The sequence below is a fragment of the Clarias gariepinus genome, chromosome 4, assembly GCF_024256425.1.
Source record: "Clarias gariepinus isolate MV-2021 ecotype Netherlands chromosome 4, CGAR_prim_01v2, whole genome shotgun sequence".
NCBI lineage: Eukaryota > Metazoa > Chordata > Actinopteri > Siluriformes > Clariidae > Clarias > Clarias gariepinus.
The window spans coordinates 28,173,115-28,200,400 of NC_071103.1; the positions used below are offsets into that span (position 1 = coordinate 28,173,115).

Here is a 27,286-nt window from a genome sequence, read left to right on the forward strand (position 1 = left end):
TGCAGGACTAAAACAATCTTTTCATAATTGATCAATCAATCAATCTTTTTACATCCATGGACACTATGGACAATTACACGCACACCTTCCTTCATATCTACACTACATGTTGTACGTTTACATCCTGGACCATTGCACAAAGACACTTTAATAACTTTGCACACCTACCTTCCTACCTTCACACCTACCTTCCTTCCTACCTTCACAACTACACTACATGTTTACATTAACATCCTGGACCAGTGCACAAAGACACTTTAATAACCTTTGCACAAAGACACTTTGTTCTATGCATATTTGCACACCCAGTACAGTATATTTCAATTTGTACAGTATATTTCTATTTTTATGTACATCATATTTCTATTTTTATTTTTAGTTCTATTTTTCCTAGCATATTTCTATTTTTATTTTTAGTTCTATTTTTCCTAGTTTAATTTAATTTTTCTATTTAATTTTTCTATCGTATTTCTTTTATTCATATTTATTTCTTATTTGTAAACTTTAATTCTCTTTTAGGGTCAATGGCAGTCGTATAAGCATTTCACTACATTTCATACTGTTTATGACTGTGTATGTGACAAAAAAAATTTGAATTTGAAATTGAATTTGAAGCCTCGGCGTTCCCTGATGCCGGCGGCCAGAGAAGGGGACATCGGAAGCGGTGTGCGAGAAGGCGGAGGCGTGGCAAGCGGGCGGGAGTCTGTGCTAGGCTAAAAACAAACCCTAGCCGGCCGGCTCTAATGCTCCACCTCCAATGCTCCACCTAGCACTAATGCTAAGGAAGCGCTATGGGGACTGTATACAAAGATCAGTGAACTGCAAAATACACACCCGGATGGACTGTTTATTGTTGCTGGAGAATTTAACCATGCAAATCTCAAGTCAGTGCTTTCCAGATTCCATCAATATGTGGACTTTGCAACGAGAGGGAAAAACATGCTGGATCTTTTTACCACAAACATAATAAGGTGATAGGGTGATAAGAGATAAGGTGGCGCTTAGAAGAGCAAGGGCCAAACTTTCTCGGGCCATCAGGGAGGCTCCAGCTAATTTCTGCCTTATTATGGTTGGAGCTACGCATGCTGCTCCTGTGCTCCCAGCACAGATTTGTGAACAATATTTGAGACAGATTTGTGAACAATATTTAAGAGATATGTTTTTTTTGTTTATGTAGAAAACGTTTCAGATCTTTGAGTTCATCTCATTAAAAATGGGAGCAAAAACAAAAGTGTTGCGTTTATATTTTTGTTCTGTATATAAATATATATATTTTTATTATTATTTTTATTATAATTTCTTTTATTTTTGTGAAGCTGCTTGGAGACAATGACCATTGTCAAAAGCGCTATATAAATAAAATTTAATTGAATTGAATTTGCACGTGCACTTTATGTTGTCTGTTGTCTGTAAAAACCCTGTAGATAGTCTTCCTTAGCTAGCTAGTTTTTGTTAATTTATGTTGTAATTTATGTTAGGACTATCTGTCTTGTCTCTGCAAACCAGCTAACTAGGCCTCTTAGTTAGCTAGTTCAGTTTTTCTGTTAATTTATGTTGTAAATTTATGTTGCATGTAGCACCTTGGTCCTGGAGGAACGTTGTTTTGTTTCACTGTGTACTAACTGTATATAGTTGAAGTGACAATAAAGCCTACTTAAACTTTAACTTATTTTTTAATGAAGGCAAATTTTCTTTTTCTTGTCTATCAACTGAAACTTTAGAGACATAAAAAGAAAAAAACACAATTATGTATAATAAGTGAGTTTCAAGCCACCTGCTTTTCAAGGACATCACTATCCCGGATACTATTGTGTGTGTGTGTGTGTGTGTGTGTGTGTGTGTGTGTGTGTGTGTGTGCATACAGTAAATACATACATAAAGATGAAAGAGGTGCATCTCTCTTACAGACACTGTGTGAATGTGTGTAACAGAGACATCTTACGCAGAAATAAACCTTTTTGCTTTCCAGATCCTCTCTTGTCTTGTTTTGAGACCACAATCTTTAATAGGAGCCTGTGATTGAGATAAAGGGAGAGTCCAGGGAGTTGCAGTACACGGCACCTGGGAAGCTTTATTTAATCTGAAATGCAGAATTGAGTTCCAGCGTGACAGAACCTGGACTCACTGCGCTGTCCAACATTCGACTAAATGAAATTCAGTGTATACCACCTTTGTATAACCAATACATGGGGTTTGAGTCCCCTATAGAGCTATATGTTTGCCATTGTAGCTGATGAGCTGAATGCAAGAAACTTCTGAAAATAAATCGGTAGGGTTAATTTACAGATATTTGTAAATTGTTACGAGAACAATGTTTAAAGGCAAATGTAAAAAAGAACATGTTATTTTGGAGTCTTGTCGTCATCCAAATGTCAAGTTCATATTCCATGACTATGGGCCACTGTCTTTAAATCAGTATAATATGTGGGTGTGATTTTCCTGAAAAGAGAAGTTTAAGCAAAACATGACTCAAAGTGAAGATAAGTTAGAAAAAAAGAAAAAAGCAAGTAAACTGAAAGAACCAGTGAACTGGTCAACTTTTGAAATGTAGACAACTGAAGCATGTAAAAATGTAGTAAATCACAGATGAAGACTAATGATAAGACTTGCACATAATGTATCTGTTCAGTGTGTTAAGTGACAATAAAGACTTGCATAATCAATTCCCAGATCTGAGAGAAGTGGGTGGTCATAAGTTTGTGGACAATCTAAACTAGACTAAACTAGGACAATCTAGACAATCTAGGGTTTAGACCCACCCCAAATGAACCATGGGTCATGGGTCATGGGTCGCAAGTTGGGTGTAGATATCTCACTCCTTAACATGGACTGAGATATGATATGAAGCCCACCTGAGAAACAACTTCATGAACAGCCTGAAGGAATACTTGTGCGTCACCTGGGGCACTAGAAAACTAAAATTGATTGAACTGATGGTAAAAAAGCAAAGAAATACCAAGATGTGTGATGATGAGTCGCACAGAGCTCAACTTGTTCTCCTGCAAATGGTCACCATGCAAACACCACCTGGGCATGGAGGTGGCCAAGGGCGAGGAAGACGATGGCTCTGAGGACGAGGGAAGCAACTAGAAGACAATGCTGATGGGGAAGACTGACTGACTGATAGGTTAATCTGTGGAGGACAGGCCAGAAAGATTGAGTGAGTTACAATTGACTATACTTTGCAAGAAGACATGCTTGAGCTAACTCCACACTCTGATACTGATAAAAGAAAAAAAATGCTAATGTAAACAATTTTATATTCAAAACACCAAGTATTCTCCAACTGATAATTATGCAAAACATTCTAATGTTACTTATAGTGAAATGCCGATGTTCATGTTGTGTGACCCATGAAAACCCATGAAATTTCTAGTAGACTCAGGTGCAGGAATCCTGATGATCTGCACTGCACTGCACACATACAATACATGCTGAGACACCTCATAAAGAATAAAGAAGAATGGTTGGAAAAAAGGACTTGTGTTTGTGTTAAAAATACTGTTTTGGGATCAGAAGTGCTGTAGAAGTTAATTTATCTGGAGTGAATTTTAGAGAAAAAAAAGCCACACCCTTTTACCATGTTGACACAAGCCCACGATGTTGACACTGACCCCAGGCACGGTTCTTCTTAAATAAATAGATGATTGTCTTTTAGTGGCGCGTCCAATAGAACAGTATGAAAAGGACACAATTACATTACACCTCCCTAAGGAGGGACACAAAGCTAGCCTAACTAAACTGCAGTGAAATATTTAGGTCATTTGACCTCAGCAGAAGAATTGAAGCCCTCCAAAACATACCGAAACCAATTATCAAAAATGAATGTCTTTCATAGGGATGTGTTTGCACTGCAAAATGTTCATTCTAGATTAGGCTCTATAGTTCATGGAAAGGCCCTACTGGCCCACAGTGCACTTACAGTAGTTGGACTCACAAAGCAAAACAAGGAATTTAAAAAGAGTTTTACAACACACACCCACATTAGGTATACAATATCCAAACAGATCATTCACACAAAGACTTAATGAAAAAACATGATGCATGACATCAGTATTGCTACAAGACAAAAACTGGGACCTGTTGCTTACTTTTTAGGCAAACTGAATTATGTTGTGGCAGGACTCCCCATGCCTTACAAAGGTGTTACAGCAGCTAAAAAAAAAAGCAGTTAATGCATCTAGAGATATTGTAGGCTACAGTGATCTAACTCTTCTTGTCCTATATGCTGTGTCACAGTTGTTACTAGAACAGAAAACAGCTCACATGACAGAAGCAGAATGACTTAGATACAACATGGTATTACTATTAATTCCAAACATTACAGTGAAACAATTTCCAGGAGCAATGGAAAGAGAAAATGGCACATTCAAAAAACAAATTGACAAAATGTTGTGCAGAAACTGGTTTATCTTGGGTAAAAGCTAATGCACATGAGGACTAGCGTTAGAGAAAGGTAAAATTTGAGCCCATTTGAGGTGCTGTTTGGCAGGCCCCCTGCAGGTATAGGACCTCAGAAACCTCAAGACAACTGACGGGTTAATATAAGGATAAAATGTTGGCTTTTTGTGCAAACCTGTCCTTTATTTTGTCTGTAGTCCATAAACAAGTGAAAGATGCCCACTGAGCCCACACAGGCAAACCTCAAGCAAGGTGTCTAGATTGTGGTGGAAGAAAAGCTGGATAGCTTAAAGGACCAAAAGACATTCGAGTGCATCTGGTTAAGACAATTCCCAGTATAGTTCTTGCTGTGTGAGTATCAAAGATACCCAACCTGCCTTAGAGGAAGATGCAGTTGTTAATCATGCCAGCACTGACACTGTCAGTGGCAGTGACACAGATAAAGGGGGTAAACAACTACTAAGGAAGAGTTCTGTTAATAATCGATGTAACTGTAGGAAAAACAAGGCCATCACAAAGGCATTGCATGGGCTGAGCGAACTGGCTAGCGATTTCATGATTTGTAAGGTGGAAGGGCATGGTAATGTCAACATTGGACAATTTCCATAGGAGAATAGGTAACACAGTTCGACGATGACATTTATGACCCTTGTGACCCTTATTCAGACTAATCCCACAACTACAGAATACAATTCACACCTAGACAAATAGATGACAATGATTCACCACTCAACTAGAACACACCTTAGCACATTGTGTGAGAGCATATGTGGGAGCAGGAATAGCAGTGAATTTCAGGGAGAAATTTGGTAAGGTAAACAAACTCAAACTGCAGCAGGAGAACACAGGACAATGGCCATCATGAAAGATAACAGAAGATTCTTGTATTACTTAGTGACTAAACAACATAGCAAAGACAAGCCCACATATGAGGCCAGTTTGATTAATATGAAAAGCCACTGCTGTAGAAACAATGTGAAAAATGTGAGCATGCCTAAAATAGGTTGTGGATTAGACCACTTTAAGTGGTATCATATAGAATGGATACTTCTGCAGGCATTCTAAGGCCTGGGGATAAAAATCTCACAGATTTTGTATGAGAGTAAGATTGTTTGATCATGAGAGACATGTTTTATTTTCTTCACTTAATTAATAGCTTAACTTTTATATTTCTGAATGCATAAATGTAAAGGAGTCTATTCCTTACAAAAAAAAAAAAAAAAATACACAGAGTATTTACTTTGTAACTTATGTTTTGACTGATGACATTTACATGTGTGTGTGTGTGTGAGTGTATATGTGTTTAAAATACATAAAGCATGGTGCCTTAGTGATTCCTTTAATTCCTGTGCTGGCACAGTGTACATGAAGTTTATATGTTCTCTCAGTGCTTCGTCAGTTTCCCCTGAGTATTCTGATTTCCTTCCACAGCCCAAAGACACAAGACACAGCAGATTAGACCAAGTGGCATTCCCTAATTTCCTGCAGTGTGTGTGAATGACAATCAAGCTGGCAACCTGACCTCTTAAGTAACACCCACAGAAACGCCAGTTTGGTGACATGTTGATTTTTCAGTTGTAGTGTTATGGTTAACCAGTGCTCAAATTATTAGACAGAGTACACATCACATTTATTTAAATGTAGGACCTGTGTGCAAAATACCTTATGTTTGAAACCCTATATAATTTTAATTTGATTCAATTTAATTAGATTTTATTTGTATAGTGCTTTTAACAATGGTCAGTGTCGCACATTTGCTTTACAGAATCAAAAGAATTATTTAAGTCTGTATGGAATATGAGTGTGCATGAATCAAAATGGGCAGACTGTCCCTGGTGAGCAAGTCGCAGGCACCAGTGGCAAGAAAAAACTCCCTGAGATGGTAATAGGAAGAAACCTTGAGAGAAACCAAACTCAACAGGGAACCCATCCTTATTTGGGTGAAACAGAGAGCAGGAATTGATCTGCATTTATACTGTGTGTTGGGTGACCGTCAGTTCAGCTATAACAGTTGATGTTAATTGATGTTAACATGGAGTCCAGGTAGTTATTAGAGACTCAGGTAGACTTTCTCAGGTAGAAATTCCAGTCTTGAACTATCGAGCAACTGCAGCCAAGTCAAGTCCTCAGAGAAACAGCTGTCAACACCAGTCAAGGCCAGAACTGTCTTCATGGTAGAGTAAAACCATCCCCAGACACCAGACGCATCCCAAAGAGACATACAGGGCATCCATGCGACGAGATCTCCAACCAGAAGCGGAGCACCAGGATGGGTCAGACAGGTGTGGAGGGCAGAGGGAGCTGGATTACTGGCAGCTCAGGAATGACATGTGTAGCTCGACAGAGAGAGAGGGAAGGAGAGAGGGAGGAGAGAAAGGGGGAGAGAGAACAGAACAGAAGAGGAGAGATAACAGGTATGGACGCAGTCACATAATGTATAATGTGAATGTATATTTAGTGTAGAGTGCAAGCAGAGACTCCGGCAGGACTAACTATACCAGCATAACTAAAAGGGGAGAGCCAGAAGGAAACACAGACATGAGGGCTTCCAGAGATGTAAAGCAAACAATTACCTCACCGTCAACAAACCTAAGTGATCAATGAGAGGTGAGAAGACAGCATCTAAACATACCAGTTTACCATAATACTCTACGTCCATGAGTCCCCCAGATCTGCCCCTTTACCCGAGACAAATCTATTTATAAAAATGCTTGATTAAATAAATAGGTTTTTAGCCTGGACTTAAACACTGAGACACTGTGTCTGAGTCTCGCGCATTATTTAGAAGACTATTCCATAATTTTGGAGCTTTGTAAGAAAAAGCTCTGCCCCCAGCTGTAGATTTTATAATACGCAGTACTGACAAGCAGCCTGCATCCTTTGATCGAAGTAGGCGTGGTGGATCGTAAGACACTAGTAATTTGCTCAGATACTGCGGCACGAGACCATTTAATGCTTTATATGTCAAGAGTAGTATTTTAAAATCAATGCAAAATTTCACGGGGAGCCAATAAAGTTAAGATAAGGTAGGTGTGATGTGCTCGCATCTTCTGGTTCTAGTGAGGACCCTCGCTGCTGCATTCTGAACAAGCTGAAGCTTGTTTATGCATCTAGTTGAACAACCAGACAGTAAGGCATTACAATAGTCCAACCTAAAATTAATAAAAGCATGAACTAGTTTTTCTGCATAGTTTACAGACAATGTATTTCTTATCTTGGCAATATTTCTGAGGTGAAAAATGCTATCCTGGTAATATTATCTACATGAGCTTCAAATGAAAGGCTGAAATCTATAATCACACCAAGGTCTTTTACTGATGCACTTGATGGAACAGAAAGGCCATCTAATGTTACAGTGTGATCTAAAATCCTACTTCTAGCTGAATGCGGTCCTATGACTAGAACTTCTGTCTTATCAGGATTAAGCAAAAGGAAGTTAATTAGCATCCAATCTCTTATGTCCTGCACACATTGCTCAACTTTAGTGAGCTGTTTTTTTTATCTGGTTTTGATGAGACATATAACTGTGTGTCGTCAGCATAACAATGAAAACTACTACCATGTTTATGGATTATGTTGCCCAGAGGAAGCATATAAAGGGAAAAAAGAAGTGGGCCTAAAACTGAACCTTGTGGAACACCAAACTCCACTGGAGAGCATGCAGAATAATCACCATTTAAATCTACATACTGATAACGATCGGCCGAATAGGATCTGAGCCAGGAAAGGGCTGTACCCTTAATTCCTACTACATTTTCTAATCTGTGAAGAAGAATACTATGATCAATGGTGTCAAAAGCTGCACTGAGGTCGAGTAATACAAGCATAGTTACACAACCCTGATCCCTGAGGCCAAAAGGAGGTAATTTACTACTTTAACGAGTGCTGTGTCTGTGCTGTGATGAGGCCTAAATCCTGACTGATACAGTTCATGTATGCTATTTCTATGTAGATATGAGCAGAGCTGCTCTGCTACTATCTTTTCGAAAATCTTAGAGATAAAAGGGAGGTTTGATATTGGCCTGTAATTGGACAGCTCAGAGGGGTCGAGGTCAGGTTTCTTAATGATCGGTTTAATAACTGCTAGTTTAAAAGATTTTGGAACATACCCAATGCTGAGCGAGGAATCGATTATTCTCAACAGGGGTTCTGTTATTGCTGGTACTATCTGTTTAAGAAAATGTGTTGGTATAGGATCTAATATACAGGTTGATGAATTTGCTGAAGAGATGAGTGAAATTAGTTCATTCTCTTCAAGGGGAGTAAAGTATTCTAGGTACCGATCTGACATATTTAGTTTAACATCTGCATCAATTGCACTGTCTGGTTTCAAAGCCTCAATTTTATGCCTGATATTTACAATTTCATTATAAAAAAAGTTCATAAAGTCCTCACTATTGCACAATGTTGTTGTAAAGTTTTCTGAAGTGGTCTTATTTCTAGTTAATTTGGCTACAATATTAAATAAAAATCCAGGATTATTTTTGTTATTTTCTATAAGAGTGGAAAGATATGTTGATCTAGCTACACTAAGAGCTTTTCTATAGTTCAGGATGCTCTCCTTCCATGCTATTTGAAATACTAACAATTTAGTTTGACGCCATTTACGTTCTAATTTCCGAGCTGTCTGTTTTAAAGTGCGCGTAGTGTCGTTATACCAGGGAGAGAGTTTCTTATCTCTAATAATTTTTCTTTTAACTGGAGCTACATATTCTAAGGTATAACGGAACGTCGACTCTAAATATTCAGTCGCCTGTGAAACGGTGATCCAATCAAAGTTGTTAACTCTGGGAGATTACTAGTAAAGCTCTGTGTGGTATTTGATGTGAATGTACGTTATGAGTGGGTCCTACTACACACTGATTTACTCCTACTGAGTCCAGTATGGACATAAATTCTCTACGCAGAAGGTCTTCTGGATTCTCAAAATGAATATTAAAATCTCCAGCAATTAACGCTTTGTTTACGGAAACGACTAGGTTTAAGAGGAAATCTGCAAATTTACAAAGAGTATGGCCCTGGACATCTGTAAATGATGATTAGCGGGATCGACTGAGCTGACTTCATATTTGTAGCTACACTTGTTATGTCACTATAAAAACTTCAAATAAATTTAATTTGTGTCTTTGTTTTTGTACGATAGTCAAATTATCATTGTAAATAATTGCAAGGCCTCCTCCTCTACCAGTTAACCGAGGCTGGTGTATGTAGTTATATTCTGGAGGACTAGCTTCATTTAAAGCTACATACTCATCCTGTTTAATCCAGGTTTCTGTTAAACAGAGTATATCAAATTCCTGATCTGTGATAATTTAATTAATAATAACCTCTTTAGATGCAGGGGATAATATTTAAATGTCCCAGCTTCAAATCAGAGGTGCCGGTTGCGCATTTAGTGTGATCTGAGTTTGTGGTATATGTTAATTAAATTACTAAAACAGTTTTTCTACATTTTTGCTAAGCTTGGGGAACGGACACAGTCTCAATATGATGAACCCTGAGTGACAACTCTACGCAGCTAGCAGATGGGTGGCTTAGCCTGACTGTCTGCTCCCTGGCCTGGGCTCTGGATTGTCACCGATTAACTAGACCTCCTGAGACTATGAGCTATACTACAAGAAATGAGAGCAGCACCTTCCCCAAGTGGGATGGACATCGTCTCACCCTAACAGGCCAACAATGCCCTGAAAGGTCTTCCAATTGTCTATGAAGCCCACGTTATTTTCAGAGCACCACCTGTACATCCAGCGGTTCAGCGACCATAACCTGCTGTAAGCTATGTTGCCACGTCTCATTGGGATGGGACCAGAGCATATTACTTCATCAGACATCGCCTTCGCTAGTTTAAACACCTCTGTAAAGTTACTCTTGCTAACCTCTGACTGACGAAGGCGTATATCATTAGCTCTGTACCACTATCTTTGAGAACCTATGCTGTCATAGAGCCCCAAGATTACCTGCTATGTCCGGTGTTCTGGCTTCCGGGATACACCTAACCACTGCCGCTGGCGCCCCTAAAGGCCTAGCTAATGTCACGTGCCTCAATATGGAGTCTCCTATAATCAGAGCTCTTTCAGGTTTCTCAGCAGGTGCATCACTGAGGAGAGCAAACCTGTTGGACACGTGAAGCGCAGAAGAGGTGTGCTCCTGTGGGCTAGCCTTAGTGTTAGCTACACACTGGACAAGCTGAAAATTATCCATTATATCGTACCTGAGTCGGAGTTTAGTTGTTCTGAGCAGAATTCCGCCTGTTGTTCTTAGACAGAGAACAACAGACAATCTCATGTCCTCTGAACATGAGACAAAAATGTAACAAAAACTAGTTGCTATTACTATTATTATTGTATAAATGGAAAAGCTATATAATTTAAATGCTGATACAAACGCGAAACTTTTGCGGCAATGATACAAAAACAAAATGATTACAGTAAATTGTCCTTAAGAGGGACTAGACTCAACAGGGAACCCATCCTGATTTGAGTTAAAATGAATAGCAGAAATTGTTTAGCAGTCATACTGTGTGTTAGGTGGCTTGAAGTTCGATATAACAGATGTCTTTAAGTTAATATAGAGTCTAGTTCATTTTTTGAGGCTAAGGTAGAATGTTGGAAATCCTAGTCCTGACTATGGAGCGACTGCAGTCACAAGTCCTTAGACAACAGCAGTCTGCATCAGCCGAGGTCAGGACAGTCTTCATGGTAATATGAAACATTCCCTAGTCACCACACACCTCCCAAGCATACCACACGGGGTCTCCATGCGATGACATCTCCAACCAGAAGAGAGGCACCAGAACAAGTCAGAGGGTATAAGGTGTCTGGATTACTGGCAGCTCAGGAGAGTCATATGTAGCTCGAGAGAGAGAGAAGAAGAAAGCATAGAAGAGAAGAGAAGAGAAGGAGAGATAACAGTGTGGTATGATCATAGTCATACAGTATAATGCATAGGGGAAATGTATCTTCTATTCCAAATGAATATTTTGGAATAATGAATATTTGGAATAGAAGAGAAGAGAAGGAGAGATAACAGTGTGGTATGGTCATAGTCATATAATGCATAGAATATTTTGGAATAATGAATATTTGGAATAGAAGAGAAGAGAAGGAGAGATAACAGTGTGGTATGGTCATAGTCATATAATGCATAGGGGAAATGTATATTTAATGCAGAGTCCAAGCAGGGACCTAGGACTAACTATGAGGGCATAACTAAAAGGGAGAGCCAGAAGGAAACACAGACATGTGGGATCACTTCACCGTCAACAAACCTGAGTAATCAATTAGAGTGGGGTAGAGAGCATCTAAACATACAGTTCACCATAATACTCTACGTCCATGAGTCCCCCAGATCTGCTCCTTTACTTAGAGAAAATGTGTTCACAAAAATGCTTAGCTAAATAAAATGGGTTTTTAGCCTAGACTTAAACACTAAGACTGTGTTTGACTCCCAAATATTATTTGGAAGGTTATTATATAATTATTTGGAAGGTTATTATTACAATTTTTAAAATTGTAAAAAAAAAAGAAAAAAAAAAGCTTTCCTCCTGCTGTAGATTTCATAATACTGTATGTTGCACTGACAAGCAGCCTGCATCCTTTGATAGAACTAGGCGAACTGGATCATAATGGTAGCCAATGCAGTGAAGATAAGATAGGGGTGATGTGCTCATACAGTATCTTCTGGTTATAGTGAGTACTCTCGCTGCTACATTTTAAGCTAACTGAAACTTTTTTATGCACCTAATGTAATTGAACATCCAGACAGTAAGGCATTACAATAGTCCAACCTAGAATTAATAAAAGCATAAACAAATTTCCTTTCTTTATCTTGGCAATATTTCTGAGATGAAGGAATGCTATCCTGGTAATATTACCTACATGAGCTTTAAATGACAGATTGGAATCTATAATCACACTAAAGTCTTTTACTTTTGCACTTGATGGAATAGAAAAATCATCTAAAGTTACAGTGTGATCAAAAAGATTGGATGTGGTCCTAGTACCAGAACTTCTGTCTTGTCAGGATTAAGCAAAAGGAAGTTAATTAACATCCAGTCTCTCATGTCCTTTACAAATTGCTCAACCTCATTAAGATGGCTTTTCTCATCTGGCTTTGCTGAGATGTAAAACTGTGTCATCAGCATACCAGTAAAAACTAACACTACACCATGCTTACAAAATTATGCTGCCCAGAGAAAGCATGTAAAGAGAAAAAAGCAGTGGGCCTAAAAGCGAACCACGTGATGTCAGGCTCGCTAAGGGGCGTGATGGAACCAAGTGCGGGCAGGGCGAGCAAATAAAGTGCCGTTTATGAGTGCTTGTGAACAATGAAGCAGGCGGTTTTAAATCTGAGATGCAGATACACTCTGCACTGCAGTGAATGCAGAGGAGCTTTGCTGGAATGCGGAAGCCCGGAATGCCAGCGTGAATGCGCCGAGGCAAGGGGCGTTGTACGTGACGCAAGCGTTGCGTGATTGCGGAAGCGCGCAGAGCCGGTGCAAGTGAAGAATGCCGGCGGAGATTTATGCTGGCGTGTGCAGCGTGAGCCTTGTGTTGCGTTGGCGGCGGTGCGCAGAGCCAGCGCATGACGGGAGAGCTCCGCGATGAATTTCTTTTCAAAAGAAGTGATGCTTACGGTTGGAGAGCCTTCTAAACATTATTAATTCTTCATTATATCTAGGTCACGTCCCTAAACCTTTCAAGTTGTCAGTTATTAAGCCGCTTCTTAAAAAAATCTAATTTGGACGCGAATGAAATAATAAATTACAGGCCGATTTCAAACCTTCCGTTCATATAACATTTTTTTTAGAAAAAGTAGTAGCCTATCAGCTCAAATATGCACATTCTTGCAGGAAAACAACATCATTGAAGAATTTCAGTCAGGTTACAGGCCCCATCATAGTACAGAAACTGCACTAGTTAAGATTGCAAACGACTTGTTTTTAGCTTCAGACCAAGGCTGCATCTCAATACTAGTCTTACTTGATCTTAGTGCTTCATTCGATACTATAGATCATAATATTCTCATAGATCGCCTACAAAATCATATAGGTATTCAGGGGCAGGCATTAAAATTGTTTAGATCATACCTGTCTGATCAATACCTTTTTGTAGATCTGAATGGAGAACCATCTGGTGTAATGCCAGTGAAATATGGTGTCCCACAAGGGTCAGTTTTAGGACCTCTGCTGTTCTCAGTATACATGCTTTTCTTGGGTAACATCATTAGAAGACATGGGATTAGTTTCCATTGTTATGCTGATGATACCCAATTATATATCTCAACAAAACCAGACGAAATACCCAAGTTGTCTAGATTAACTGAGTGTCTCCCGAACATAAAAGATTGGATGACCAATAACTTTCTCTTACTAAATTCAGATAAGTCGGAGATATTACTTATTAGCCCAAAAACCAGCACACAACAGCTTTCACAATTCAGCCCGCATTTAGAAGGATGTACTGTTACTACTAGCTCAACAGTAAATGACCTGGGCATAATATTAGACAGTAACTTGTCTTTAAAAACCATATTTCCAATATCACAAAAACAGCCTTTTTCCATCTTAGAAATATTGCCAAACTTAGGAGCATCTTATCCGACTCTGATGCAGAAAAGCTAGTTCATGCATACATGACCTCCAGACTGGACTATTGTAATGCATTACTAGGTGGTTGTCCTGCATCCTCAAGCTTCAGTTAGTCCAAAATGCAGCCGCCAGGGTTCTCACTAGATCCAGAAAATATGATCATATAACCCCAATAATATCATCCCTGCACTGGCTACCTGTTCAGTTTAGAATGAATTACAATATAGTATTACTTACATACCAGGCCTTAAATGGTTTAGCTCCCACATACCTTACCAGTCTTCTGATATGCTACAATTCACCCCGCTCCTTAAGATCACAAAACTCCGGACTTCTGGTGGAATTTTAAAATCTACAAAAGGGGGTAGGGCATTTTCATATTTAGTTCCAAAGCTTTGGAATAGCCTTCCAGACAGTGTTCAGGGAGCAGACACAGTTTCATAAATTCAAAAGGAGACTCAAGACGCATCTCTTTTATCTGGCATACACGTAAGTCATCCCATAACCTCATACTCCAGTACACCTATCCTGAATGGCAACGACGCTAATTCTCTCCATCTGTTCTGTATTTTTCAAACCCATCCCGAGGCATCAGGAGATTGTGCCAGCTTCAGTAGACAAAGGCCAACCCTGCGAGGTTTCTGAGGCATCCAGAGAAGGACCATCTCCAGCTGGATTCTGCTTTATGATGGTTGGAGCTACGCATGCTGCTCCTGTGCTTCCAGTGACCCAGACCCCATCTGCCCTCTGCACCTACTGACTCCCTGTGCTGAAATGGACTTCATGTTAATTTAAATAACTTCTGTTATATTGAACTTTCACCTGCACAACACACATGATGTTATTTATATATGTTATCACCCAAATGAGGATGGGATCCCTGATTGAGTCTGGTTCCTCTCAAGGTATCTTCCTATTGCCATCTCAGGGAGTTTGTCCTTGCCACCGTCGCCGTTACCCTTGGCTTGCTCATCAGAGATATTTCATTCATCATTAATTCATCTCATTATTATCTAGACACAATTTTCTCACACATACACTCTTTCAAATATTTTCTTTTCTAAAAAAATCGTTCATTTTTGTGAGGCTGCTTTGAGACAATGACCATTGTTAAAAGCGCTATGTAAATAAAATAGAATTGAAAAATTTTAATTGAATTGAATGCCGGCGTGTGTAGCGTGAGCCTTGTGTTGTATCGGCGGCAGTGAGAGCTCCGAGGTGGATAGAAGGAGCGTAAGCTCGGTGAGGCACGAGGATTTGTCGTGAAACAGGCAGGGGTCGAAGCCGGAGAGACGTGAGGAAGTCCGTGATCCAAGCTCATAGTCGTAACCAGGTAAGAAGTCGGCAACACGAAACATCAAAGGCTAGAGTCCAAAAACGAGAGGCGAAATCGTGGTCGAGATCCAATAGACAATGAAAAAGAATCGCTGGAATATTGGGCTAGTGAGGCACTCAATAATCTCTCGATGTGGCGGTGTCAGAACATGGTTTAAACAGGTACAGTATGAGCTGATTACTGATATCACCTAGGTGCGCAGAGAGGAGAGGCGGTGCGATGCAAGAGTGGTTGGGAACATGGAGCAGGAGTGCTCAGGTGATCATGGCAGGGCTGTAGCTTGGCGTGTCGTGACACGTGGAACATCGAACTTCTCTTGAGAACAGGCAGAATAGTTACCATTTAAAACTACAAACTGATAATCAGTCAAATACTGTAGGACATAAGACAGGAGAGGGCTGTTTTTCTAGAGGAATACAATGATCAATGTGGTGCTGGCTGTGTATTTACTGTGCTCTAGATTTGTGGTCGCTATATTAATTAAATGACCTAACCCTAACCCTACCCTAGCTTTGCCCTCAAAGGTACTCCAATTGTCTTTAAAACCCACACTGATTTTCGAGCACCACCTTAACATCCAGCAGTTCAGCGACCATAATCGTAAGCTATGTCGCCACGTTGCAATGGGATGCGGCCAGTGCATTCTCCTTTTTGAACATTGCCCTCACTAGTTTAAACACCTCTGTAAAGTTATGCTTACTAACCTCTGACTGACGAAGGCATATATAATTAGCTCCAGCATTCACCACTATCCTTGAGATCTTTTGCTGGCCTAAAGCCCTAAGATTACCAGCTATGTCTGGTGCTCTGGCTCCCTGTTGGACACATGAAGCACGGAGAAGGTCTGCTCGCCTGCCTTAGCCTTAGCTTTGGTTGAGTGAGTATGTCACTGAGTTGCTATCCACTCGCCCCGTTGTCAGGGCTCTAATTCCAGAATTAAAGGCTGGATATCTCCGCCTGCATCATCCAGACATTCTGCTATGGAAAGAATGTTACTCTCGCGCTCTCTAACCCTCTCTAAACAAAGAGCTACTCTACTAGTGCTACTCTTACGCTAATATCTTCTCTGTCAGAGTGTTGACTAATACAAACCTATCACAAATTCTGTAGACAAAGTTTCTGGAGACTTTAATATTGATTTTGAGAATCCAGAAGACCCTCTGAGAACAGCATTCACTGTATGTCCATACTGGACTCAATAAGTAGTAAATCAGTGTGTAGTAGGACCCACTCATAAAGCAGATCACACTTTAGATTTAATAATATCTGACTCCACAGAACTCGATTAGGCGACTGAATATTTAGAGTCAACATTTCGTTATATCTTAAATAATGTACCTCCAGTTAAAAGTAAAATAATTAGAGATAAGAAACTTGCTCACTGGTATAATGACCACACACACACACACACACTTTAAAACAGACCACTCAAAAATTAGAATGCAAATGGCGTCAAACTAAATTGCTAGTATTCAAGGGCGTATATTTGCTCTGGACATTGGTGGGGATATATGACTCCAAAACAGGATAAACACATGCCATTTAAACAGCAATCATTTTATTTCACTTTTTCTGAGTCTTAGTGTGCAAATCTCGAAACAAATCATTAATGTTTGCCAAGTCAGTGAATGCATTTTAACAATTATTTGTGCGAAGTGGATTGTCTATTGGTGAACCGTCAACAAAATTCTAACATGGCAAGATTAGTATGTAGCATATCAATTTCTTTCACAAGACAAATAGTCGTCATTAGATTAGGAGAACTGACAGGGATCATGTCCTGCTATAATGAATGTGCGTCAAAGCGGTAAAAAATAAATAAATAAAAAAATCACTAGCATTAACGTTAACTGTTGTTGTTACTTTGATGGACTTTGATAGATTCACTAGCGAACTCAGTGACTTACACTTTTCTTTTAAAAAAAGCTCCTTATGTCCAGCTTTTTTTTCTTTTTTTGCTGCCGCCATCCTCACATGTATGTCACCCAACACACCTTCTTGCACGGGAAAAAACGTCCACTTCATTTGGCGCTGCTTGTATCTGAACGCAGCCATAGGCTCTCACATGATAGCAGGGAAAGGCACAGCCAATCAAAATGTTCATATGTGTTTTGGGGGCGGAAGGACTCAAGGAGAGAACATGATATATTCCTTTCTGCATGTCTAGGTTAATGTTGAAAGCACAATTTTTTTTAAGTGGATTAAATTATTGGTGGGAACATTTTAATGGTCGGAGAATATTGGTGGGGACACATCCCCTCCGTCCACTCTAAATCTACGCCCCTGGCTCCTCTAGTGATAAGCCAGTGTGTTAGTTGTTGTTAGAGGTGTTAACGCGCAATCTAACGCGTACATCTTGATTCAACGTAAAAATAAATAAATAAAATAAATCCCCCAAACGCTCAAGGTCAGATGACAGGTGCCTGTCGGGTGGCCGAAGGAGGGGCCTCAATGATGGCCCCTCCCCCTTCTGGCGACCTCCATGAGTTAACTCTTTTATGGAATAAGCTGTATTTATCCTGTGTATTTGTGCTATTGACATCAATTTGTTCTAATGTCATTGATGAAAGCGCGGTCCTTTATGATGATGTCCCAGATCAGAGAGACGCTTGTGGGATATCTCTCTCCTGGGAGCTCATCCTCCCGGGAAAAATCCACACTTTCCACCAAGCGTGTATACTAACATCTTCGTTGGTGGGAGAAGGTTTTTTTAGGCAGCGGGTCAGCCTGGTGCTGTCCTGCACACAAGGGCTTTGCAAGCATACCAGACTGACCTACTGAGAGCTGGGCACTGGCAGGAGGCCATGGTTTAATCTCCGCCACCACTGGTGATCGGGGAGCAGCAGTCTCCAGGCGAAATGTTAGGTGTTCGGTCCCTTCCTCCCATGTTCAGGATGCCAAACATCTAACACACCCACCTAGCCGAAGTGTCAAAATTTGTGCACCTTTCGGAGAGGCCGGCAGCGTATGTCTCTTTAGGTACGAAGCACTGTGGAAGACCAGCACCCTCAGGAGACCGGTGTTCAATTCCCGCCGCCACTGTTGTTTCGGGAGACAGCGGTTTCCGACAAAGTGTTATGGGCTCGGTTCCCACCTGTCGTGTTTCAGGACACCGAACACCTAACAGCGACCACCATCACCACCATTCCTCCGCCTAGCTAAACAACAAAGCTACTGCCCCTTCGGAGAAGCTGGCAGCAGGTAAGCTACTGCCAAGCATGTCTCCCTGGCTACAGGATTCAATCATTGTGTTTCAACGGCGTGGGTTTTCCACTTCCGTGAAACCACAGTGAGCACCTCTGTCACAGGCTTGTTGGAAAATGGGGCCATAGCACATGCTCCCCTCCCAGAAAGAGCCATTTGGCGTCAACACGTCGCCCTAGCTCACCTCATTTTTTTTAGGGTGGATTCTTAACGCCACAGAAAGCGTCCTCCTTCCTACATGAGGTATGACGTTGAGTGTCATGCGGAATCTGACCGCAATCGGGCACAGCTGTCTCCTGCGCTCCAGCTGTCTGACTGGGTCTACATCTCGTTCCCTTTTTCGTTTCAGGGAACAGGGTTACAACAAAGTAACCCGACACGTTGTTTTTAGACGAACTTGCGCATTCTCCAAAAAGCAGTATAATTTAGACGCTGATACAAACAAGGAACTTTCGTGGTAATGATTCAAAAACAGTTTGCTCTTTTATACTAGAAGGGCATCACCACCCCTTCTTTGTGATCATGTTGCTAAATACTGCTTGTTTAAAATAAACTTTTCGTTTACAAAATTGTACCACCCATATGTTTAGAAATTCTACAGAACAATGTATTGTGTATAAAACTTAAACACCATGCGAACTTCACTTACCTGTTTCCTGTGCACTGCTCACAAGGAAACCTGATGCTAAAATCAAGACCAGAAGCAGTCCTTTTATGTTTGCCATGGCCTCAGTGATCTAATGCACAAATTAAGAACAATGACAAACATATTAATATCCTTTATACAGTTTATAAATACATACAGTATACATGTACTGTACATTGAAATGCATGTATAGAGGCTCAGCTAAACATAATTCACGTTGAATGTCTGCCAAGTTGGAGATGAAAGCAATGATGACAGTTGAGACAGTGTGAGGGTAGTAAACACCTTTTAGAAAGCCATACAAAAAATAATCTCTTGGACTAAGAAAGAAAAATTGATGTCAAATATTCTACTAAATATTTGAAACTGGGTCACATTTTGTTATGGTCTTTGAACATGGTGTGCTTATCCTAACCATGTGTGTGTGCTCTGAGAACAGTGGCAAAAAAAAGGCCAGTGCTAAATTATTTGTGAATTCCAAACATAAGCTTTTGGTTAAGCTTTTTGAAAGTGCTCACAGCTTAATAAATAATATTGATATGGCCATTTTTCTATTACAAATTCAGGATTTAAAATGTAATTTATTGTAAATGGTAATAATTCATGCCAAAATTCTTGACAAAGGTCCCAAGAAAACTCATGCTCGTCTATTTATACCCTCAGAAGACGTCTTTTAAAAATGTAAAAGACACAAAATAAGTGAGAACAGAGAAAAGAGTTTAATTCACTTTCCAAAGCCCCTCCTGGCCCTAAGGAGCTGGAGGACACAACACAAGACACAACACATGCGCGCACAACACATTTAGTATTGTATCCAGTGACACGGTGCTCAAACCCTTGCCACGTAACAATATGGTCTCTTAACGTTACAAAACACTGACTCACTCAGTCACTTACTCAGTCACTCATCTTCTATACCGCTTTATCCTGTATTTAGGGTCGCAGCGTTACAAAAGAACATTGTATAAATGGACAAAAAGACCATAAATAATTAAAATCTACTACATACTAATGTTGCATCACTTGTCCAAGAAGTGTTTTTAAAATGTTGCTTAAAAAAAAAAGGAATTCGATAAGGAGCATTCTTTGTCAGTATTTTTAAATATCACCTTTCTGTAGACCATTTATTAATAATGTATTTTCTGTGAATTTCCATAGACCTTCAATTTCAATGTCCTTCTTTGGTTGTTAAATGAAAGTTCTCTTATTGCATTGATTGCATTCATGTTTCATCTGGCAACAATTTCTTTACGCCTCACTGATGCAGTGAGTCTTATTTCTTAAACAGCCATGTCAGAAAGATGTTTCCCTTGATTATGGAAAAGACCATGTTTGGATGTCACTTAAATTCTTGGTGAAGTAGCATTGCTATTCATGCTATGGCAGTAGAAATGACAGCTAAGTTTAACTTAGTAAGAGCACTTAGTAAGAGCACAATATTTCACTCACATGATCGGGGTAAAGACGTGGGCTTAAGAAAATCACTTGTTAGTGGATGTTTCTGTTGCTAATGAACATAGAAATTGAAATCTGGAGCAATGGAAATGATGCATCCATCTTGAATAGTGGCCACTGTACAAGTCTCTGGATTTATTATCTTAGGTTGTTTCATGTGGTCCAGTCTAGAACTAAAGATTGAGTCTAGAAACATACGAGATCATTCTCACATATGAATTTGCCACCAGAGAGTCCTGACCTTAAAACCATGTAAAGACTTTATGGAATGAGATTTAACTAGACATAACATAGAAAAAAAAAAAACATAAAAACAACAAAGATGGCAGCACATCTGTCCTGAAGCTCAGTGGTAAAAAACTGCTCAGTAGCTTATAAATCAGTGACATTTCTGACAGTCCTGCCTTTGAACTTCTACATCCTTTCCTAATAATTATAATAATAGAAAAACATGTAATAGGCAAACTGCAATATTTTTTAACAAAAGGAGGGACAATAAAAACAACATAGGGACAACATAAAAACATGGTGGAGAATGTAAGCAGTCCGTGCCCCTTCAGTGGCCACTGTTTATAGGAATTTTAATCCTGAATTATTGACGATTGCAGTCACAAATCAATAGTCAGCTGACATTGTGAAGTGGAACCGTCCCCAGTCACCAAATGCATCTCAAGCAAACCACATGAGCCTCCAAGAGCTGCAACCAGAAGCAGGGAACCAGGATGAGTCAAACAGGTCCAGAGGGAAGAAGGGGTGCAAATCACTGGCAGCTCAGGAGCGCCATGTGTAGCTTGACAGATAGGAGAGGAGATGATGTATGAGGTGAATATATATTTTGTGTAGGCTGCAAGCAGGGACTCCTGCAGGACGAACTATGAAAGCATAACTAAAAGGGAGAGCCAGAACGATCAAATCAAATTAACATCTTTTGTACTTAAGTGCATCTTTATACCAGACATGAGGGCTGTCTGGGAAGTAAAGCACCCAGTCACTTCATCATCAACAAACCTTGTGATCAATTACTGTGGGTAAGACAGCATCCAAAAATACCAGTTCACCATATGCTGTAGCTTTCGTAATACACAATGCTGACAAGCCATTTGACTGCCATATTTAAAAATTAGACTCAATATGCAATGGGCAGCTCAAATACTACTTTCTAGAAATAATAACGCCAGGAGAACAAAGCCATGTTAAAGTTTGCCATTTTTATTATGCTTGCGGCTAGCATTTCTTTTTCTTTTTTGCACTGTCATTATTATTGCAGCATTAGCATTGCCACTATTATTGCCACTAACATTGTCACTACTGCTAGCATTCCCACTATCATTACTGCTAACATTGCCATTAACATTGTTAGGAAAGTATGTATGTATGTATGCATAATGGCATGACCCTCTAGCCCATAGAAAAACAAAGCCAGTTCTTAGAAGGTTTGATATAGAACAAGCACCTGTTTCATTTTTGTGGACTCTGCTGGGCTGCTGCATTCTGAACTAATTGAAGCTTGTTTATGCACCTAGTTGAACATCCAGACAGTAAGGCATTGCAAAAATTCAACAAACAATTTTTTTATGCATCATCATAAGATACACTAGAGATTTTAATGTACTTTTATGAAAAGAAACAGCTAAAATGCGTCAAGGGTATTTGGATTGCTTATATAAAAATATAAACTTTGTCAAAGTTCATTCATTCATTTTCTATGCCACTTTATCCTGTGTACAGGGGCCTGAACCATAGCACAAGGGTACACCGTGGACCGGGCGCCAATCCACTGCAAGGCACAAACAGTGGGCAATTAGGGAGCGTCAATTAACTTGCATGTCTTTTTCCTTCCTGTGGAAGGAAACCGGAGTACCCAGAAGTAACCCATCGAGCATGAGGCAATCATGCAAACTCCATGCACACAGACCCAAGGCGGGAATCAAACCCAAAATGCAAGGTGAGGCAAGAAATGCAAGGTGACAGTGCTAATCACTAAGCCATCGTGATGCCTAGGTCAAAGTTACACTAATAAAATAAATGGCAATACATACTGTATACCAGTGGGGGGAAAATTAATCTTTACTGTATATGTGGTTGCAACAATCAACACACATTTTGTACTTAGGCATTTCTTCATACCTTTTAAAATAATGTTTGGTACATAATGTAAGACATAAAGAACTAATTGTGTGCATTAACCATAAAATGGGTGAACGGAAATAAGAATTGTGGAAAATAATTATTTTTGTATTTTTGTAAAGCATTTATTTAAAAGGTAAATAAAGTTACACGTAAGCACATTTTTAGAATAAAAAATGCATATTCAAGGTACAGATAGTCCCACCCATGACACGAAAAAAAGTCTGAGACATATTTTTGTGAGAGTTCTTGACTAAAATAATTTATTTCAGTAAAAAACACTTTTACAAAACTGTCTGCCTTGCAGACATATATGCATTGCAATTAGGTAACTGTGTCCTACATAATTACAAATCAAAAGAAAAAAAATGAGGAAATTCTCTTCAAAGCATCCTTTCAGTACCATCAAACATCCAAAACACACATGCAGTATACACTAAACATGGCAAATGGTCTTTACTTGATCCATAAATCAATTAATGAAAACCAGCATAGCACACCTAACCTATACCGCACCTACACACTTCAACTTCTCCCTTTAACATAACCTGAAGAATAAATCTGAAAGCTTATCTTAGAAGCTGCTTACCTTAAATGTTCAATGTACTGTAGATATCATTGAAGCAAAGTTATTGTCACAGAAAATGTGATTTTTAAAATCAAAAGTAGAAGTACAGCGCCTTATATATTAAGGTCTAGTTTATTAATGTGAGGCAGAAAGGAAAGAGGAGTCTAGAGAACACTTAAGCCACGCCTCTCGCCACCTCACACAGTTTTACACTATCGCTTTTCAGGCACAACTTCAAGTTATTTTTCCCTTGAACTAACAATGTCCAAAAAAGCAATGGTGGAATGTTTCTGGGCGACCCGAACATAAATTAATACCATGAACAAAAAGGACATCTAATAAATCATGTTGTGATCTAAAAAACTCTTTTAAAGCTTGGATTAGCCTACACTAATCCACATGAAGATCAATGAAAAATAAAGAGTATAGGATAGGCAAATCAGCATCACTACAATATGCCAAATTTCCCACAGCAGCCTACGATTCAGCCAAAGTTCATTAATTTCACCTCAAATTAGTCTAAAAGAAAGGTTATTTTCACAGTTTAAAACCACTTGGTTGACTTAACCTCTCAGTTAAAGACTTACATGTATTTTAAAATAACATGCTTGTCATACATTTATACAGAATGATATATTTTCAGAACAGATGTGTTCAACAATAGAAATTGTGCATGTCTTTTTTTCGGCCGGAGGGTACCTTATATTAAAGAATGATAGAATGTAGTGTATTATTTTGTTTTCACATTCTGTACATTTAGCCTAAATCATTGCTTTTTTAAAATCATGATTCTTGTAAATCAGCCCCGATTGTGACACATTCCACACCAATTTTGTTCTTGGTCAACACCCTGGTAATTGCAAGTGCCCTCTAGTTATTTAAATTCTGCACCTACAGTCATCAGCTATAGCAGTCAAAGAAAAAATATTTCCACTTTACAGCGCTTAATAAGGTAATCAAGCATTCATTTTCGAAATAACCTCATGATCTCCCCACTCATGTTAGAACAAATTGCAATAGATCCGCATTGCATGCATTATCCTATTTTAAATGAAAGAATTATGGTTAAACCATCTAAACCATACACAAAGTGTTTTCCAATATCTAATACAACAGTAATCTTGTTTAGTTTAAGAGAATCAGTCATCATTTGCAGTGGCAGAAAGAGAAGACTCTGACAATATGGGGAAACTTGCACTTGATTTCATATTATGTTGGGAGGTATGAAGTTTGGAAATCAAATCATATTTGAGTATTTTACCTCAAACCCAAACAAAGGTAAAGCTGTGCTGCCTATCCCCTACATAGGTCTTTTTGTCATCTTTAACTTTTACTATGTTTATAAAAGATATACAGATCCTTCCAAAAAATTAGCATATTGTGATAAAGTTCATAATTTTCTGTAATGTACTGATAAACATTAGACTTTCATATATTTCAGATTCATTACACACAACTGAAGTATTTTAACCCTTTCATTGTTTTAATATTGATGATTTTGGCATACAGCTCATGAAAACCCAAAATTCCTGTTGTACTTTATGACATTTTTGTCATATGTAAGCATACCCTTTCCCTTCAGAGAAGTAAACCAGACGTAGAGTGTGTTAAAATTTTCTCTTTTCTTCACAAAGGTTTTAGTTTTGTGTCATTTTAATAGTAACATACCAAACTTCTACTGAACCCAAAATCCATACAAGGAAAATAAAGGTTGTTTGGTAAACTTGGGATTTTTCTGAAACCGGTGCCAAATAGGTACTTTTTAAACAGCACCGGGTTTATATTTAACACCGGGTAGATAAGATATGACTGGGAGTCAAGCTCTTAAAATATGAGAATATACTTTATGGGAATTGCATTTGTCTGCAGGTGTTAATGGTAAAATATAACAAGTTTGAATGTTGTCATGTACCCACTCATTATACCATTGCTACAATATGCCAGGAATGACCCCTAAAGGGCGCTGTGCGATGCAATGTAATGCTGTACTCACCTGGGTCGAGTTGACTGATTCAGGGTTCTTAATATTCAAGTTTTTTGTGTAGAGTTGTCTTGCATCTGTTTTGTTATCTGTGTTTTATTTTCTACCATGTTTGCTATGCTATGAAAGCTTCATGTTTTGTCATGTTTTCGTCTGCTTTACCATGCTGTTTTATGTCGCATTTTGTTCTACTCTTTAAAGAGTTTCCAGTTTAGTTTAGTTATGTTAGTTTATTTAAGTCTTAATTTCTGCACTCTTGCCTCGCCTGCTATCTACCAAACGTGACAGAATGCAAGACGTCAATCAAGGCATAGCATAGCATAGTCACGCCATTGACGCCATTGTAAGCAGACCTTGCGGGCAGTCGGCTCGCCATCTGGCGTGACATTGCAGAGCCTGTGGCAGAGAGGGGAGAGAGGTGTGGAAGCTAGGAATGCTTCAAGCTCACGATACAACGCATGCCCTTTAGGACACAACATAACAGTGCTCTGGAGGCCGTGGCTCCCCGCTTCGACTGTGAGGAACGGACCACAGGGTCCAGGTGCGGCAATGACCAGGGTGAAGAGGAACCTCAGAATGAGGAATATCACTTTCCGCCCTCCATCGACACTCGACTGCAAAGGTTTGCAAGCCAACAGTGAGCAGATAAGCTCATCAAAAATGTACACTTATGTCGCAATGCAAAAGACTGGGAGCTTATGCAAACCCTGCTGGAAGAATCTTGTTTTGCATCAGGGAAGGCTGATTCTTCTGTTAGGTCAGCGAAGGCTCAGATGTTGCTGTTAGGTTCAGCGAAGGCTCTGATGTTGCTGTCTGCGTAGAGAACCCTGCTGAGGGCCCAGTCTGCCCAGAGAACACTGCGCTGCTTATACGAGTGCTTTAATATACATATGAGTGTTTTGACATAAAAGCACACTTCTGGATCCATAGAGGAATTGATGCTGTTTTGCCCCATGTACAAGGATGGTCCCACCAAATACTCTCTAAACACCACTCTCCTACAACACTAACTAGTTTCTAACAAAAGACTGAATCCCAAATCTCTCTCTAGCCTGATCTAGGGCATAATTTGGTGTGTGGAACAAGTGGTTCTACAGTATAGATTGTGCCATTTTCCACTTCTATGAAGTGCAGATCACAGCATATTAAACAGTATCATCTCATTTGCTACAGATCCACTGAATGAGCTAATGCTTTTGCTAGCAAATGGCACCAAATCCAGTAGGAATCACATTTCTACACTGTCCTAGGGAATCCTATTATGATAACAAATCAAATGTCTGCAAGTTAATATCCTATTACATTTTAACACACAGAATGAGCAGTGTACACATCAACAATTTTTAATTAAAGTGGACATGATAATTGAAGCTGAATGTATGATTTAGGAGGCATAGACAGTCAAAAATAGGTATAGAGGGAGTCTTTAATTTAAAATTCTCATGACAAAATGTTCCTAAATACACATATAAACATTATTTTTAGTGATAGCTTGATATAATTTGTGTAATTTTTCAAAACTCTTTCAATAAATTTTTTGTTTTTGAAAAATAATAAAAGGTTTATCTCTGAGACGCAAAATGTACCCGCAATTCTAGAATGACCCATATATATAATTTATTAATCACTTGGATTAATCATTAAGCTGCACTAATGTTTATTGTAAACAACCATACAAGGGTAATTGTTACTAAGCCTGCCCTGGGTACACTAATTTTCTTGGATGTTGCCCTCAGATTTCTGCAGCTAAGCTTGGAGGTACATTTACATTACATTACAAAAAATATTTGCGCTTGTGTTGATTAGTCAGTCCAGTCTTAATGTTTTGAGGTAGTTGAGTTAAGCTGAGTGATAAGATGATGATGAGAAGATGGATGGCTTGTGAAAAAAAAAGCTATTGCACAGTTTGGATGTGTGTGCCCAAATGTTTCGGTACCTTTTTCCAGATGGCAGGAGTGTGAAGTGTGTGTGAGAGGGGT

General features: G+C 39.3%; 1 protein-coding gene across 1 annotated transcript in view; it reads right to left on the minus strand.

Annotated features, from left to right (window-relative positions):
- col6a4a (collagen, type VI, alpha 4a) overlaps positions 1–23,461 on the minus strand; it is a 54,115-nt gene extending 30,654 nt beyond the window's left edge. The window contains exons 1-2 of the mRNA XM_053494376.1: positions 23,348–23,461; positions 19,180–19,267 (exon numbers count right to left, since the gene is read on the minus strand). Coding sequence (XP_053350351.1) covers positions 19,180–19,255 — 76 coding nt within the window. The 5' untranslated portion in view covers positions 19,256–19,267; positions 23,348–23,461. The remainder of the gene's footprint in view (positions 1–19,179; positions 19,268–23,347) is intronic.
- Between the last annotated feature and the right edge of the window lie 3,825 nt (positions 23,462–27,286).